The sequence below is a fragment of the Meles meles genome, chromosome 5 (genome assembly GCF_922984935.1).
Source record: "Meles meles chromosome 5, mMelMel3.1 paternal haplotype, whole genome shotgun sequence".
In the NCBI taxonomy this organism is placed as follows: Eukaryota; Metazoa; Chordata; class Mammalia; order Carnivora; family Mustelidae; genus Meles; species Meles meles.
The window spans coordinates 122174612-122186001 of record NC_060070.1 but is presented as its reverse complement, the minus strand read 5'-3'; the positions used below and the strand labels follow the sequence as shown (position 1 = coordinate 122186001).

Below are 11390 nucleotides of genomic sequence, written 5' to 3'. Positions count from 1 at the left end.
TATATTTGAACATTGCTAAGACAATGAATCTTAAAAGTTCTCATCACAAGAAAAATAGAAGTATAACTATGTATGGTAATGGATGCTAACTAGACTTACTGTGGTGATCATTCCACAATACATACAAATATCAACTCATTGTATTGTACACCTGAAACTAATGCAATATTCTATGTCAAATATATTCCTAAGTAAAATTTTAAAAAATCCTGGTCAAAATACCAATGTGGTTGAGAAAACTTTAAAAAAAAAAAACCAAAAAGAAAAAGTGATTTTTCCATTTATTCTTCATTTATGCCAATTCCAGTATTTTTCATTTCTTTGTGTAAATCCAGGTTTCTCTGTGATATCATCATATTTCTAAAATGGGGAGACCTTCCTTTTACAAAGGATTACAAAAATTCTGTGGACTTCAACATTCCTGCATCTCAAAGGTAAGAATGAATGCATGACTCTCAAGGGCACCGGCTGAGAAAAGAGGCCTAAGGGCTTGTGGGTCCTTACCCTCTCCCTATCTTCTCCTCAGAGCACAGTCTAAGCCCTCCATCTCTACCATCTCTCAGGTGCAAGACAAAGTTTACCTTTTCATGAGGTAGTGTTTTGTGCCTGCTTCAGGCTATCCATGAACACTGTTGTTATAGGACCAGCCCCTGTGATTCTTAATAAGATGGCAAGATCCCTCAGCAATAACCAGGAAACTCTGAAAGAGATAAGGTTTATTACTTACAAATCCTGGAAATTACACAGCAGTCTGAGACCATACACTGAGGTCACAGGTGGGGTGGGGAAGAGTACCTACCTTTACCAAGGCTGAGAGTGGGGGCCCAGGGTTTTGCAGGTTCACTCTTTGTTGGTGGCTTTAAAACATGAGAGAATATTAAAGCACAGGAAGAGGGAAAAAGGAAGGTGGAGAAAGTTAGTTATCTATGTCAAGTAAATCCCAGGCACATCGGTGGCTCAGTTGGTTGGGCATCTGCCTTTGGCTCAGGTCGTAATCCCAGAGGCCTGGGATTGTGTCCCACAGCTGCCTCCCTGTTCAGTGGGGAGTCTGCTTCTCCCTCTGCCCTTCTCCCTGCTCATGCTCTCGCTCTCTCCCAAATAAATAAAAGCTGAAAAATCAATCAATCAATCAATCAATGAAATAGATCTCTATAACAAACAGAAAAATCAGAGTGGGGCACCCTGGCTCTTTATCTAGTCCTTTGGTTGGTAATGTGTTTATTCAAGGTAGCCTTTGACTGGATGCTTCAGCAATCAGTCTTCTCTAGGGCAATCACATTATAAAAAAGGAAAACCAACTGCCAGGGTTTATATTACAGAGAGTTTTAGAGAAATACTCAGGAAGAAAAAATTGTCATCAATTCTATTATTGTAAACATGATTTTATAAGATACTTCTTTTGTTGGGAATATTTTTTTTGAAAATTCCCAAACATACACACATGTGGATTACTTTTCCCTATTATTGTCAGTTATTTGAACATTAAAATGCTACTTGTGTTATGACTTGTATCTTAAAATTCTGGTTAAATCACAATTCAAATCGTTCTAGGCAAAATGCTTTAACTATATGTGTTGACATCTGGTTTAAAAAATGTAATTTGTGGGGAGGAGTCAAGATGCCGGAGAAGTAGCAGGCTGAGAAGACATCAGATAGCAGGAGATCAGCTCGATAGCTTATCTAAACATTGCAAACACCTACAAATCCAATGGGAAATCAAAGAAAAGAGCAACAATTCTAGAAACAGAAAATCGACCACTTTCTGAAAGGTAGGACAGGAAGAGAAGTGAATCCAAAGCGAGGGGAAGATAGACCTCGGGGGGAGGGGCTGGCTCCCGGCAAGCGGTGGAGCAGTGGAGCATAAAATCAGAACATTTAAAAGTCTGCTCCACTGAGGGACATCACTCCAGAGGCTAAACCGGGGTGAAGCCCACGCGGGGTCAGCATAACCCCAGGTCCCGCGGGATCACAGAAGGACTGGGGGTGACTGAGTGTCACAGAGCTCGCAGGTATTAGAGCAGGGAAGCCGGCTACAGTGACAGAGCCAAGGAGTGAGCTCTCAGCATGGGGTTACCTGGAACCGGTCGCAGGCTAGGTGAGCTCGGAGCATAAGCGGGCGCTTTTCTCCAAGCACAAGTGACCGGGTGCTTTTCTCCAAGAGCGACCAGAGGCCAGAGAGACGAGAGCAATTGGGTGCTTTTCTCTGAGGGCGCACTGAGGAGCGGGACCCCGAGCTCTCGGCTCCTCCTGGCCAGAAATCAGGAGGCCACCATTATCATTCCCACCCTCCAAAACTCTACAGAAAGCATTCAGGGAACAAAAGCTCCCAAAAGTGAACCTTAGCGGATTACTTAGCCTGACTCCTGATAAGGACGGGGAAACTCCGCCTCGGGCAAAGACACTTGAGAATCACTACAACAGTTCCCTCCCCCAGAGGATCAACAAGAAACCCAGCCAAGACCAACTTCACTTACCAAGGAGAACAGTGGAATTCCAGAGGAGGAGAAAGCAAAGCAAGGAATTCATGGCTTTCTCCCCATGATTCTTTAGTCTTGCAGTTAATATACAACGGAAAGAGACAGATAGATGCACACACAGAAATAAAGAAGAGATAAGATGTGAGGTAATGAGAAAGAGAGATGCAGATAGAGATAAATAATGGCAAAGGTGCAGAAATAGAGAGACAGAGGCAGAAATGCAATGAAAGAGTGAGAGACAAAACAGAGACAGAGAGGCAGAGACAGACATAAAAAGATGCAGAGACACCACTATGTTGATTGCAGCATTGTTCACAATAGTCAAGATAAGGATAAGGAAGATAAGGAAGTGTCCAAGTGTCCATTGATAGATGAATGGATCAAGATGCAACATATATATACAATGCAATATTACTCTACCATGGAGTATTATATCTTACCATCCACAACAACATGGATGGAGCTACAGAGTATTATATTAGGTGAAATAAATCAAAGAAAGACAAATACCATATCATTTCACTCTTACGTGGAATCTAAAAAACAGAACAAATGAACAAAGAAACAAAACAAAACAAAACAAAAAACAGAAACAGACTTGTAAAAACAGAGAACAAACTAGTGGTTGCCACAGGAGAGATGGATGGGAGGATAGGCAAGATAGCTGAAGAGGATTAAGAGCTACAAACTTAGAGTTATAAAAGAAATAAGTCATGGAGAGAAAAAGGCAACGTAGTCAATAATATTGTGATAAGGTGACAGATGGTGACTATATGCATTGTGGTAAGCATAGAGTAATGTACAGAATTGTCAAATCACTGTATTGCACAAAAGATACTAACATAATATTATATGTTAACAGTACTACAACAGTAAAGACATAGAATAAAAAGATGCAGAGAGACACGCTGAAAGAAATATGAGGAACAAAGAGAGACCCATAGAAATAAAGGTGCATAAATAGAGATATAACAGAAAGACAAGAGGGAAATGAAGATCTCATTGAATGTCTGGATATAGTAACTTCTGAAATCAGCTTTCCTCATTAACATGAACAAAGTAAACAAGTTGGGTTTCTAGCACGTGAAACCAGAAACAGTACTTTTATTGTAGTTATATTTTCTCAAAATAAAAATGGACTTTGATCAATGTGAATTCCCAAGATATACTGGAAACACCCCTGTGGTTCTCTGAAACACCAGGGGCCACTATATCTGTGCCCACATAAGCCCACTGTCAGCTTACACACACAATGCTCGCCACACCTAAAAAGAGGCCGGGGGCGCCTGGGTGGCTCAGTGGATTAAGCCGCTGTCTTCGGCTCAGGTCATGATCTCAGGGTCCTGGGATCAAGTCCCACATCGGGCTCTCTGCTCCGCAGGGAGCCTGCTTCCTCCTCTCTCTCTGCCTGCCTCTCTGCCTACTTGTGATCTCTCTCTGTCAAATAAATAAATAAAATCTTTAAAAAAAATAAAAAATATAAAGAGGCCGGCACACTCTTAGGCCATTGCATGGAACAATATCAAATACCCATGAAGGATGTGACTATCGGATTGATCTTCTGTCTCCTCTGTCTGCTCTTCACTTGGCACCCACAGGTGCCCCTAGTTTCCCTTCAAGGAGCAGTATGACCCTTTCCTTCTGCACTGGTTTCCTGCCTCCACCCAGTTAAGAAGACTCAGGGTACAGAGAACTCATAACCATGTTTAATCACTGTAAAATCTCTACATTCAGCTAAACGGCCTCAATGTGCTGCTCTTGCACCATCTGAGAAGGAAGAATGGAAACAGAAAAGCCCTTGGGGCGGGAGTGGATGCTGCTGGCAGGGAGCTCACAGGCAGAGACTCCGAGGTCAGTGCAGGAAGCAGCACCACAGTCAGATCCTCGGGGCAGGGGTCACAGGAGGTGACGTGATGACTCTGTCAGAGGCACTGTAGGACTCTGGTCCATGTGGGGGACAGGGTGTCAGGCCACTGGGAATTCTGGGCAAGGACAGGCGGACAGCACAGAAGGCAGAATCCCGGGTATCCTCTGGCGTCAGTGCAGGAGCCCTGTAGGAAAGAGGGTGATCAGCACAAGGGACCCTGAGGGATGCACCCTCTCCCCACCTCTCAGGACTACTGCAGCATCAGAGAGAGTTGGGGTCCAGGGCATACTGCCATCACCTCCCCAATATCTCTGAAAGGTGCATCAGCTCACGAGAACAGGGCACTCCGGCTGCACACAGAGGTGTGGGAGGCTGTGGAGCAGCTGTTAGCCTTCAGGGGATATTAAGGTTTTACTAAATTAATAAATCTTTCCACCACTAGTAGCCTTTCATTTATAAACTCTCACAGGCAGTAGCTGCCAACATGAAGCACAACGTGGGCATCATCCTGGTGTCTAACACCCAAGACGTGGTTCTGGTCCCACGTTTCACAGAAAGATGCCACCAAAGTTGTGGCCTGGTTCTGGAACAACTCTGGGTCTGCCTACAGAAACTGGGCAAACTTGTCCCTAACTCTTGATCTCTGTCGCAGGGACGAGGCCATGAACTGAGTGCCTCGCCTCATGCTCTGCCCTGTTTCACCGGTGCCCACACCCCCACCGAATCAGAGCAGAACTAGTACCTGCTGGCGGAGACCCACGAGGTCCTACAAAAAGAAATGATAACAGAAAAAGGTCTCATTACACAAACAGCCAGTCTCTCACTCACCCTAAAGGGTGGTGAGATAAGCAACTTAAGTGGAATTTTGCATTCTCCCCACCCATCAACCACAAGACCTTAACTACCCTAAGTTAAATCCCCCAAATGAATGAAACTGTCCCCAGAAGGAAGGGAAGCAGAGGCTCTAACCCTTGTAAAAAAAAAGGAAGCATTCAGAAAGGAGACAGACAACGATGAACTGTCAGGAAGCCCTAGAATGTACTACACCTGGGACCTCCGTGATGGGGCTCCTTTCAACCAGGAAGGTCAGATTCCAAAGCTACCCCCTAGGTTGTTCCATCTCCTCCCACCACCAGCCCAGCCTCCTTCCTTTCAGGGTCAGAAGGAAATAGCTACATCCAGAGGCACAGGCCCCCCTGAACAGAGGGCCTCAGGCACAGCCCTTCTCCCCCATTTCCCCAGAGCGCCTTACCTTTCTGGCTCCTGTGACGGATGATAAGGCCCAGAACGAGGAAGATCAGCCCCAGCACAAAGCCTCCGATGCCACTCAGTGTCTTGCTCTGGGAAGATTCTGACTGTGCTCCTGGGAGCAGAGCCTGAGTGTCAGGCTGAGTGTCAGGCTGAGTGTCCCCACACCCCACAACATCCCTTTGGGAAGCCTGAAGTCTAGTCTGAAGTACAGGACCTGGGGGTGCCAGGCAAGCCCAGTGCTCCCTCTGGCCACCCTTAGGGGAAGAAATGACCCACTGACAGACCCTCACACACACTAGGTATGTGAGAGAGGGGGATGCTGAATCCTGCTCCTCCAGACACAACCCTAACCTCAGATTCCAAGGCCCCAGTCACCAGCCAGAGTATAAATCCCTCAGAGGTACAGGGCTGGGCTATGGGGTCGGGATGTGGAGAATGATCTCTCTAGTATCTAGAAAGACAATGAGATCGAGATTGTTCTGATGCTCCTGCCATGGGCATCAATAGTGACATCAAGGATGAGGAACGGAAAGGGACGGGCTGGAGGAAGCTCTGCTCTCTGTCTTGTGGGGCCCATGGTGAAAGGAAACAGATTGCCCCTTACGCCACTCCACTGTGATGGGGCTCTGGAGGCTGGGGTGCTCCACATGGCAGGTGTAGACATCTCCTCGCTGGGGAGTCATTTCCAGCATCACAAGGATCTGGAAGGTCCAGTCCCCATTCCTAATAAGTGGAGTGGACACCACACCAGCTGTCTCCTCCTGGTCATTCCGAAACCACCGAACTTTGATCTGGCCTGGGTAGAAATCTGTCACCGAGCAGACCAGCATGTTGTGGTGGTTCAGAACCTCCGTCCTGGATGGGGAGATGGTCACTGTAGGTTCCACTGAGGGGAGTAACAGACAAGAAAAGACAGTGAGATGTGAGACTCCACGGCAAGTCTCCCCACGGAGAAGAGTCCTGGCTCGGTACCAGGTGGAAAGATTCCCAGGAATTCTTGGATTCCCAGGAATTCTGAGTCTTGGATTAAGATCTGAGCTTGGCCACTTTATTAGTTCAAATAAACACAAGTCAGCTTACTTTTCAAAGTCTGAAGAAATAAGAGTTATCATCCTGTGAAAGTTATTCTTTGATATTAATCGATAAAATGAAGCACTTTTAAATATTAGATTGCTGTATTACACATGACACTATTCATAAAATTTTTAAAAAATAGAAATAGTAAAGCAGGACTTCCTTCCCTCCACACCTGTTGACGTATAAAATGGTTGCTAATCTCTAACTCCCAAGGTAGTTCGCTGTGAAATTAAATTGTGTTATATAGGCGGTGTGTGATAAGGTATTTGTCTAGACATACGTGCTTATTAAATATATACAATTAACTTGCAGAATGTCTACCCCTTAAATGGATGATGATGACCTGAGAAGGAGTTCGGGGGAAGGAGGGTGGGTAGGGTTTAGGCAAAAGGAAACCTGAAACAATTTTTTTATTCAGTAATTTACTAGCATCAATTTATTGACTCGAAAAGTTCAGCTCTTCTATTCTGATATTTGTTGAGATTTTCTAAGAAATTAAAATTCTGCTTTCCAATGCCATTCCAATATTGTTTATATTTTTAGTAAACACTTTCTTTCTTAGACTTTGCATTCACAATCCCTAAGTTATTAAGATTGAAGTCACAAAGTTTACTTTAAAACATAAAGCAATATAATAAAGACTAATTAATACAGTCAGTCTTTAAGGTTTATTTACCCTTCTGTTTTCTCTTGAGCCTAGTGGATGGGTGGCCACCTGCATTTATTCATTAATTCCACGAAAGTTTGCACTCACTCTACCAGGCAGTCATTGTGTCATATACTAGGCAGACAAGGATGAGCAGTTCCTCCCCTCAGAGAAGTCCAGGACTAGTGGCAACCATTTAAGAAAACAGCATTGAGATGAATCATAATTTGAAACCAAAAAGTCAAAATTTGGCGTGGTGACAACTCTTAACATATTTACCACGTGTGCCAGGTGTCCTCCCCCCTCAAAAGGCCCAGCCCACTAAGCACAGCTCACTGCAGGACCAGGGCAGGGACAGGGGCTCACTGGGCTCTGCTTAAGGAAAGATGGGGAGGGAGAAAGCAAAAATTCTTAAGTAAGGAGCCGGGGAGGCGCAGAAGTGGTCGAAACTGCGTAGGAAGCACAGCCCTACTGGAGGAACCACCCACCTCTGCGGGGAACAGTGAAGGGCTACTACGAGGAGGGGCGGGGGGGCGGGGAGGGAGGGGGCTGTGTCCCCACCCCCACTCCCTGTCCCCGCCTCCCCATCCACCTTGTGGGCCTGGGTCCCATGGGAGAGGCCACACCCACCATGCTGGGTCTTGCCGGTACCCACGAGAGAGACGGTGAGGGAGGCCCAGCTAAGATCCAAACGCAGTGCTTACCTAGCCTCTGCAAGGTAGAACTCTTCTCCATCTGGTAGTTGTGTCTGCAAACTGTGTCCACCTCCGCCCGTGCCCGCTCCACGACATCCTTTTGTCTGTTCCAGGACTGGGCGATAGACCGCCCCAGCTCGGTCACTGCCTGGTACTCCCCCACGTTGCTGTCGAAGCGCAGGACTTCCTCCCTGTTATAGATTAATCTATCCAGGAGCCGCACCCGCTTCGTCCCGTTGGTGAAGTAGCACTCACCCTTAAACTGGAACACGAAATCCTCTGCAGAAAATCACCGCGGATCAGTCAGATCTCCACCGCTCAGCCCAACCAACAGCCACCGCCCAGCGGGTCTTGTGGGGCACTGGCAGGCGGCCTGATAAACCTGAAGGCCTTCCACCTTGGATGCCTGTCACCCCTGCCCTGAGCATCCTCCTTTCCAGGCCTGCTTGCCCTCCTTTGAGGGCTTCCAGAACTGCCTTCATACAGGGAGGGGAGGAAAGAAAGCCCCTCTCTAGGGACAAGCCCTGCGATCTCTGAGCTCTGCCCGAGCCTGAGAACTGAGGAAGACAGGGCAGTCCGGCTGATTTTACATCCATCCCTGTGCTCAGATCAGGACATTCTCACATGAAATCCCATTTTCCATAGAACTTCAGGGAACCTCAGAGACAAACAAGTGTCCACCTAAGCACAAGAGTTTAAGAGAATGAGGAGAAAAGTCGAAAATGAAGCTTGACTTCCTCCTGAAAAGCATATTCTCTTGATCCCCGGCAAAGGGCCTTCCTTCTAATGCCTGGGTTTACCCTGAGTTTCTGTCACACGCACACAACTGCACTGTGAGGTTGCTCACTCCTGCAGGGCTAGAAGGGACACACATCTTCCAAGTCCTAGAGAGAGACAGTCATAGAAAGAACATAGTCTTTGAATAAGATAAAAATAGATTCCATTAAACCCTGCCATTTACCAGCTTGAGTAGGTTACTAAACAAAGTATTGATATCATATATATAATTTGTAAAACGGAAGTCATAATGTCTACACATAGGGGTGTTAGGAAAATCCAGAGAGAATTTATATGAAGATACTAATCCTGTGGCTGAAATGGTTTCTCAGTATGTGCTATTTCCTCTTCTTTACAGTCTCCTTTCTCCTAAATTCAGTCCACAATCAATTCAAGTCTCTGAATCCCACACAAGTTACTATCTGACCATAAACCAGTAAAACTTGAAGTAAAGACTTCCTGTCTGTGGTCACCCAGTCAGTTTCTCTCAAAAACCAAGAGTTTGCATCCATCTGGACTTCACTCAGAATCAGGAATATAGAGTCCTTTTTGTCAAATACTAAGACTGGAGAGACTATCGCTGCCCTATATTTCTCCAACAGAGAATCCCATAGTGTGTAGCCTAGATAAGGTCTTGCGGGGACCTGAAATAAAAAATCCTGCTGTGTCTTCTTCAGACAAATTCTTATTTTCAAAAATAACTCCAATGTCGCTTTGTCCCATCAGTGGTAGCAGATGCATGTTTTGTTTCCTCCTCCTCATTATAACATCCCCAGGATGGACTGAGCCCATAGATGTGGGCTTATCTCCTCATTAGAGTAGAAATAAGAATGTAACAGAGTTGTCTACCCCAAAGAGAGGAAACCTGTGATGAAAGACTATATATTCGGAAACCTGTGATGAAAACTATATATTCTGAAATCATAGAACCTTCCACATTCCAGCCCAAAGCTCCTTCAGAACCTGTTGCCTAAGGTGGTGGCTCTGCGGAGCAGGTGCCCTTCACTTACGTGGAGAATCTCTGCCCTCAGCCACTGGGATATTTAGGACCACAAGGATCATCATTTCAGCTGCTGTCCAGAGGCCTTTGGAGAGCCACAAAGCCATCTTCCAGGCATCATTGGGAACAAAGGAAAAGAAATGGTAGTCAACAAAGCTCCTACCTAGGAGCTCTGAGTACTCATTTCAGAGAATAAAAGCCTGTGAAAGCTTCCATGCACAGTAAGATTGGAGAGTCCCTAGGAAGGGAACCAATCTGAACTATTGCCGAAGTACCTCACCTGTCTCTGGGCAGAAATTTTTTATAAAAGTTCTCAGTCCAATACCTAGAACTGTGTCTTCATCAAATTATACTGGATAAATATTTGAGGTGAAGATTTTCTCCTAATTATAGAAATTCTAAAGACTGAATGCCTTAAGGGTTTAAAGAAACAAAAAAAAAAAACAAACTCAAGAATAGATATTTTTGTGATATTTGAGATTTTTAGTAATAAATAAGTGGGATCATATTTCAGGGAAGAAAAATAATTGTCACAGAGATGGCCACTTCTATTATCCTAGAAATTCTGAAGAGCCTTAAGTTGTGGTGGGAAGAGCATCGTTCTTATGAGGAAATGGTTTTTAGCTGCAGTTCTACCACTAATAGGTTTTCTGAGAGTCAGCAAATTACTGACCCTCATTTTGCCTCAGGCTTTCCTTGGTAAAATGTGGATCATGTTTCACACATTTTATATGCAGATCATAATATATACAAACAAGTGTAATATGACTTGTTTAATACTGTAAAATGTTGGAGAAATAGTCCAAGATGGTGGAGGAGTAGGAGACTTTAGTTTTGTCTGGTCCCAGGAATTCAACTAGATAGCGATTAAATCATTCTCTACCCTATGAACTCACCCTGAGATCTAAAAAAAGAATAGCTGCAACTCTACAAATAGAAAAGTAACCACTTTCCGAAAGAATGACAAGAGAGAAAATCTATCTACAAAAAAGAGAACAAGAGACAGTATTGACTGCCAGGGACCTAATCAGTATGGATAAGTAAGATGTTAGAACTAGAGTTCAGATTAATGATTATAAAGATATTAGCCAGGGAGGGACAATATGGTGGGGAAGTAGGAGGGGGCGCCGTTTCACCCTGTACCCTAAAGTGAGCTGATTACCTACCAAAGAGCTCCGATCACCCATGAAATCAGCCTGCGATCAGAATTATACACGTCTGGATCTCTACAGGGGCAGAAGACGCCAGTGGGCGGGTAAAGTGGAGTGGAAACATCGGACTGATATCGGAAGATAAAAGGGGGAGGGAGCCACCAGAGGTGACCAATTGAAAAGTAATACCCCAATCCGAGAGGCCCTGCGACTGGGGACCAGCATTAACTTGGAGTCTGGTTGAAAACACTCAAAAAGAGCAAAGGATCGTGGGGGGAAATTGTGGGAATCAAGGTGGTTAGGGACAGGGGCTTAAGTCCCTGGACCCAGGGCAGCTTCCCTGGTGCTGAGCCAGAGAGAGTGCGGTGCAGAAACCAGGTCTTGGTCCCTGAGCCTCCAGCGCGCCTGAGCCACCAGTGCCCCGAGAACACGTGGGATCCGGCTCCTGT

The 11390-nt window shown here is 45.3% G+C and overlaps 1 protein-coding gene across 1 annotated transcript; it reads right to left on the bottom strand.

The window, feature by feature from the left end:
• Nucleotides 1–4161: 4161 nt before the first annotated feature.
• Nucleotides 4162–9922, bottom strand: LOC123941723 (HLA class II histocompatibility antigen, DQ beta 2 chain-like). Its single transcript, XM_046005244.1, has 6 exons — nucleotides 9801–9922; nucleotides 8023–8292; nucleotides 6200–6481; nucleotides 5597–5707; nucleotides 5087–5110; nucleotides 4162–4528 (listed from the first exon to the last, which is right to left on the bottom strand). The coding sequence occupies exons 1-6, from the start codon at nucleotides 9895–9897 to the stop codon at nucleotides 4515–4517; spliced, it is 798 nt and encodes a 265-aa protein (XP_045861200.1). The 5' UTR covers nucleotides 9898–9922; the 3' UTR covers nucleotides 4162–4514.
• Between the last annotated feature and the right edge of the window lie 1468 nt (nucleotides 9923–11390).